This window comes from Cebus imitator, unplaced genomic scaffold, assembly GCF_001604975.1.
Source record: "Cebus imitator isolate Cc_AM_T3 unplaced genomic scaffold, Cebus_imitator-1.0 Scaffold0, whole genome shotgun sequence".
In the NCBI taxonomy this organism is placed as follows: Eukaryota; Metazoa; Chordata; class Mammalia; order Primates; family Cebidae; genus Cebus; species Cebus imitator.
Window position 1 is genome coordinate 19,994,890 of NW_016107315.1, and position 7,086 is coordinate 20,001,975.

Below are 7,086 nucleotides of genomic sequence, written 5' to 3' on the forward strand. Positions count from 1 at the left end.
CACTGTGGAAAGAAGCAGTTTGGAGATTTCTAAAAGAACTTGAAACAGAACTACCATTTGACCCAGCAATCCCATTACTGGGTACAATGAATCCTTCTACCAAAAAGACACAAGCATTCATATGTTCCTTGCAGCACCATTCACAACACCAAAGACACAGAATCAACCTAGGTGTCCATCAATGTTGAAGTAGATAAAGAAAATGTGGTATTATACACCATGAAATACTATGCAACCACATAAAAGAATGAAATCATGTCCTTTACAGCAACACGTATGTAGCTGAAGGCCATTATCCTAAGTGAATTAACACAGAAACAGAAAACCAAATACTCCATGTTCTCACTTATAAGTGGGAGCTAAATTTTGGGTACACATAGACACAAAAATGAAAACAATAAACACTAACGACTACTACGGAGTGGGGGAGAAGGTGGGGCAAGGGCTGAAAAACTACCTATTGGGTACTATACTTATTGAGTGACAGAATCATTTGCATCACAAACTTTAGCATCACACAATAAATCCATGTAACAAACCTGCATGTGTACCCCTGAATCTAAAATAGAAGTTGAAATTATAAGAAACAAAACAAAAAAACTCCGACTATTCATTATGCTATTTGAACACATTTCTAGCACTTTACAGTAACCTGTAGCAATTTCGTTATAGTATTACATACAGTATTTCAAAATAAAAGTGTTATTGCCTTATATTTTACAGCACTTCACAAATTTCAAACTATTTCACATATTAGCACTTTGTTGAGTGCTTTATCCATAGGATGTCAATAACATCTGATGAATTAAATCCTCATATTAGATTTCATTATAATGTTTTATGCATTGTTTAGAAATCAGTAGGTACAAAGAAGCTTTTCAAAACAACTGGGGTTGACCTCTAAGAGGCACAGTAATAACCCATAGATTAAAAAATGCAACTGATGGAGAACTTGTTCAACTTAATAAAGCCCATCAACAAAAAATTTACAGCTAACATCACACTTAATGGTAAGAAACTGTAAATTTACCTGCTAGAATCAGAAACAAGGCAAAGTGAGAGGTACCCTCTCACTACTCCTTTTTAACATCATACTGAAAGTCCTAGCTAATGAAATAAGCCAAGGAAAAGAAATAAAAGGCATACATATTGGGAAAGAAGAAATAAAACTATCTTTGTTAACAGGTGACATGATCATGTAACAAAAGAATCACCAAACAAGCTACTGGAACTAATAAGTGATTACAGCAGGGCTGAAGGATACAAGTTTAATGTACAAAAGTCAATCATTTTCCTATATACCAGCAATGAACAGGTGGAGTTTAAAATTAAAAGCACACCACCATTTATATGTAGTTCCAAAATGAAATGCTTTTAAGTCTAACAAAATATATATAAGATCTATATGAGCAAAAACAACAAAACATTGATGGAAGAAATCAAAAGACAACTAAATAAAATGGAGAGATAACCTATGGTCATGGACAGAAAGACTCAATATTGTCAAGATGTCAAGCTCTTCCCAACCTGATATACACATTAACTGCAATCTCAATAAAAATCTCATGTTATTTTGTGGATATTGACAACTTATGCTAAAGTTTATGTAGAGAGGCAAAGCCAACACAACATTAAAGAAGAACAAAACTGCAAGACTGAAATTTCCTGACTTTGAGACTTACTATAAAGCTACATACATACCACACCCACTGTCACCAGCACCCAGGTATAGAACCAAAGGGCCTGAGGACAGGCCTGCCTTACCCACTGCTGCCACTACAGGCACTCATGCTTGTCATCAAGGTGCCTAGGGATCAACCCTCCTTACCTACACTGAGATAGCATCTCACCCCAGTTAGAATGGCAATTATCAAGACAACAAAAAGTAATAAAAGCTGAGGATGTAAAGAAAAGGGAACTCAGACACTATTGGTGGGAATGTAAATTAGTGAGGATGTAGAGAAAAGAGGACTCATACACTATTGGTAGGAATGTAAATTAATATAGAAATAATGGAAAACAGTATGGAGATTTCTAAAAGAAAGAAAAACAGAACTTCAGATCATCCAGCAACTCCACTATTGGGTATTTATTCAAAGGAAAAGAAGTCAGTGTATCAAAGGGATACCTGTACCCCCATGTTTACTGCAGCACCATTCAAAATTGTCAAGATATTGCATCAACCTAAGTATCCATCAACAGATGGACACCAAGAAAATGTGGTATATATACACAATGGAATACTATTTGGCCATAAAAAAGAATTAAATCTTTTAATTTGCTGCAACACAGATGGAACTGGAAGTCATGTTAAATAAACCAGGTACAGAAAGACAAACATCACATGTTCCTACTAACATGCGGGAACTAAAAAAGGTGATCCCATAGAGGTAGAAAGTACAGTGATGTTACCAGAGGGTGGGAATGGAGGATATAAAGTTAGATAGGCAGAATAAATTCTACTTATTGGTAGCACAGTAGGGTGACTCTAGTTAACAATAATTTATTGTATATATATAGCTAGAAGATTTGAAATGTTCCCCAAAGAAATCATAAATGTTTGAGATGACAGATATCCTAATTACTCTGATTTGATCATTATACATCAGACATTTGATCATAAACATTGCATGGCATCAAAATATTACATGTATCCTATAAATATGTACAATTATTATGTATCAATAAAGATACATAAGTAAAGCTACAGTAATCAAGACAGTGTGGTATGGCAAAAGAACAGACAAATAGATAAATGGAACAGAATAGAGTCCAAAACACAGAACGACACAAATGCAGTCAACTGATTTTTAACAAAAGAGCAAAGGCAATACGATTAATAAAAGATGGTCTTTTCAACAAATGGTGCTGGAACAACTGGACATTCACATGCAAAAAGAATGACTCTAAACACAGACCTTACAACCTCTCACAAAAATTAACAAAATGGATCATAGAGAAAAATGTAAAACGCAAAACTACAAAACTCCTAGAAAATAACACAGGAGAAAAATCTAAGTAACTTTGGGTATGGCAGTGACTTTTTAAAATATGTAACACCAAAGACACAATCCATGAAAGAAAGGACTGAAAAGGTGAACTTTGTTTTGCTCTGCAAAAGATACTGTCAGCAGATGAGAAGACATGCTATAGACTGAGGAAACAATGTTTATGAAAGACTGATAAAGAACTGTTATTCAAAATATACAAAAACTCTTAAAATTCAACAATAACAAAAACAAACGACTCAAAAAAATGGGCAAAATACATGAACAGACACATCACCAAAGAAGGTATACAGATAACAAATAAGCATATGAAAAGGCGCTCCATATTATATGTCATTGCGGAAGTGAAAATTTAAACAATGATATTCTACTACACATCTACCAGAATGTCCAAAATCCAAAATACTGACAACACCAAATGGCAGCAAGGATGTGGACCAACAGGAACTCTCATTCCTTGCTGGTGGGAAGGCAAAATGGTATAGCCACTTTGGAAGAAAGTTTGGTAGTGTCTTATAAAGCTAAATGTATTTTTACCATATGATCCAGCAATTGTACTCCCTGTTATTTACTCAAATGAGCTAAAAATGTATGCCTCCACAAAAACTTGTACATCAGTTTTAAAGTAGCTTTATTCATAATTGCCAAATACTGGCAGCAAACAATATGTCCTTCAGTAGGTGAATGAATAACTAAACTGATACATCTAGATAGTGGGATATTATTCAGTGCTAAAAAGAAATGAGCTATCAAGCCATTAAAAAGCACTGAAGGAAATGTAGATGCATTTTTTTCTAAGTACAGAAAGCCAATCTGAAAAGGTTACATGCATACTGTATGATTCCAAGTATATAGCATTCTGGAAAAGGCAAAACCACGGAGACAGTAGAGAGTACAGTGGTTCCCACAAGATAGGGTTTAAAGAGGGAGGAATAGGCAGAGCACAAAGGATTTTAGGGCAGTCAAACTACTCTGTATAATACCATAATGGTAGACATATGACATTAAGTATTTGTCAAAACCTACAGAATGCCTAACACCAAAGGTGAACCCTAATGTAAACTATGGACTTTGGGTAATAATAATGTGTCAATGTTGGTTCATCAGTTCTAACGAATTGTACGAGTATGGTGCAGGATAGTGATGGTAGGAGAAGGGGCTATGCATTTGTGGGGCACAAAGTATACCCTCTGTACTTTCTGCTTAGTTTTGCTGTGAGCCTAAAATTGCCCTATAAAATCAAGTCTATTAGAAAATCGAACCAAAAAACCAAACCATAGCTGTTCCACCATCTTCCAATACTTTATCTAGATAAAAAAACAGCTGTTTTCAACATGGATCAGAAGGCAAAACTGTTACCTTTTTCTAAAGTTTGTCTTCCAAAAATATCCTAATTGGCAATTTAAGGCCCACAGGGCGGATCAAATAACTTACTTTTCAATTTTCTTCTTTTGTTCTTTTTGCCTTTGTTGTTCTTTTACTTGTTCTCTCTCAATATCCATGAAAAGTCGTCTATGTCTCAGGTACTGCTTTTGACGCTAAAGGAAAGAAGTTAAAATTACTAAGATTCTGCTTTCAGAGGAATTTTCAAGGACGAAAAATATTTTTATGTCATAGACAAAAACAAAAAACAAGCAAACAAAAATAGATGATATAGAAATTACTTGTAATTTCCTTCTGTCTATGGTAACTCAGGATGTCACATACACAAGAATTTTATATTTTCAAGCACATAGCTATTTACATGTTAATAGGCAAACCAAAGAAAGAAGTACTAATTTAGTTTGCCTTTAGTATAGCCCCTTGTCAGTAGGACTTCAGGAAGTGATATTTGATATGATAAGATACATACTGTCTTTACTCTGTGTTCCCAAGTAGTAAGTACCATAAAAGCAGAGCCACGGTAAGAATGTAGAAGGTATTTTATAACAGAACCAACAGTTACTTTAACTTTTCAAAATTAAAACAGTATCACAGCCCAGGCACGGTGGCTCATACCTGTAATCCCAGCACTTTGGGAAGCCAAGGTGTGCAGATCACCTGAGGTCAGGAGTTTGAGACCAGCCTGGCCAACATGGTGAAACCCCATTTCTACTAAAAATACAAAAAAATTAGCCAGGCGTCATGGTGTACACCTGTATTCCCAGCTACTTGGGAGGCTGAGGCAGGAGAATCATTTGAACCCAGCAGACAGAGGTTGCAGTCAGCCAAGATTGCACCATTGCACTCCATCTTGGTCAAGAAGAATGAAACTCCATCTCATTAAAACAACAAGAAAAGCATCACAAAAGCATACTCGAAGCCTAGCCTAATACGGCATGAAGGAGGGTAGAAGGGCTGAGGTATACTAAAACCTCAGACTCATAAACAAAACATGTACAATAAAAGCAAGTGCGGCCAGGCACAGTGGCTCAGGCCTATAATCCCAGCACTTTGGGAGGCCAAGGCAGACAGATCATGAGGTCAGGAAATCGAGACCATCCTGGCCAATATGGTGAAACCCCACCTCTACTAAAAAAACAAAAACTACAAAAATTAGCTGGGCGTGGTGGTGCATGCCTGTAGTCCCAGCTACTCAGGAGGCTGAGGCAGTAGAGTCGCTTGAACCCAGGAGGTCAAGGTTTTAGTGAGCCTCGATTGCACGACTGGACTCCGTCTCAAAAAAAACCACATGCTACTAGACTCTGTGATGTGTTCATACTTCTGGATTTATATATATTCTTTTAAATACACAAGCCATTCAATGAGCAAAAAGCATGCCTATGTATATACCCAGAGTAGTACAGGGCTTTTTGGTAAAAATTATCAAAGGTCTAAATAGTACCTCAATAGTGAGACTGCATCAAAATCACCAGTGGTATTTTTAAAAAACACAAATGCCCTAAACCTCTGTTTTCAGATACTGATTTGGTATGTCTTGATTAGATCTAGGTGTATTTGTATTTTGAACAAAGCTCCCCATCTGATTCTGGTGCATGCCCAGGGTTAAGATCTATTGGTTTAAATAAACTTTAGACTGAAAAGAAAAAAGAAAAAAAAAAGAAAGCCATAAAGTAATTATCTTCCTTTAAATAAGTTACAGTGGCAAATATACACTAGCTGGAGAAATTTATTAGTATCAAATAATTGATTTCACAACAATGTACCCTAACTCCTAGGATCTTGGAAAAGAAATTCAACACATTACAATGAGTCAAGCAACTTTTCTTCTTTTATTTATGAAATTTGTGGTATTAGCCTTTTATGTGTTAGGACACAACAAGCTGCTTCCAATTTCTCATATATATTAATACTATCATAGTAGAAATATTGGCATCCAAAAGCAATATCATTACATACCTCTTTCTTATCTTCTTCTCTATCTATGCCAGACTGAAATGCCAGTGGTGATTGAAATTCAGTGCTCAATCCTGATTGATACCCATCATAAGCCTGTTGGAAGGTCCAGTCACACAAAGTGACAAAATTACCAAAGCTACCCATGAACCATTTTGATATTTTTATCTATTCTTCTGCAAACAAACTTGAGCTCAATCCGATAAAGAAACAAAAAAAAAAGCAAATTTAAAGAAAAAATCAAAAAATGAAAGGAAGCTCTTTCAGAAGGAATTAATCAAACATAAAATAATAAATCAAAGAAAAGGGTTCAGGTCAAAAACATGAATAAACAAAAAAATTAAAAATGTTCAAAATGAAAGTTCTTTTAAAGTGTTCACTTGAAATCACTGTCGTAAGTGTGCTTGGATTAGAATCTACGATATATAGTCAGATTCCTTAATATTTCAATTCTATATATAATCACCTTGAATTTATACAACCCTTTTAGTGGGCACGAGTCCAGAGAAAATATTAATCAAGTGGCATGGTATAGAGGAAACAGGCTAATTTCCACCCATATTTACTGGGAAAGGATTATAAAATAACTTGGTATATCTACTTGAACATTATATGGGTCAAATAACGATCTCCAACTTTTAGAAATAAAAAGCTTAAAATTGTTTCATCTCTTTAGTTTAAAAGTCATTTATCTTTCAAGGTTGCAGGATACATAATCAATATACAAAAGTCAATTGTATTT

At 35.2% G+C, this 7,086-nt stretch overlaps 1 protein-coding gene across 6 annotated transcripts in view; it reads right to left on the reverse strand.

The window, feature by feature from the left end:
* Positions 1-7,086, reverse strand: part of CCDC15 (coiled-coil domain containing 15) — a 101,528-nt gene that overhangs the window by 46,724 nt on the left and 47,718 nt on the right. For 5 of the 6 annotated variants that reach the window (XM_037736434.1, XM_017523908.2, XM_017523927.2 and 2 more), the window contains 2 exons: positions 6,348-6,440; positions 4,443-4,546 (listed from right to left, as the gene is read on the reverse strand). In XM_037736434.1, coding sequence (XP_037592362.1) covers positions 4,443-4,546; positions 6,348-6,440 — 197 coding nt within the window. The remainder of the gene's footprint in view (positions 1-4,442; positions 4,547-6,347; positions 6,441-7,086) is intronic. The other variant, XM_017523924.2, reaches the window with a different exon arrangement.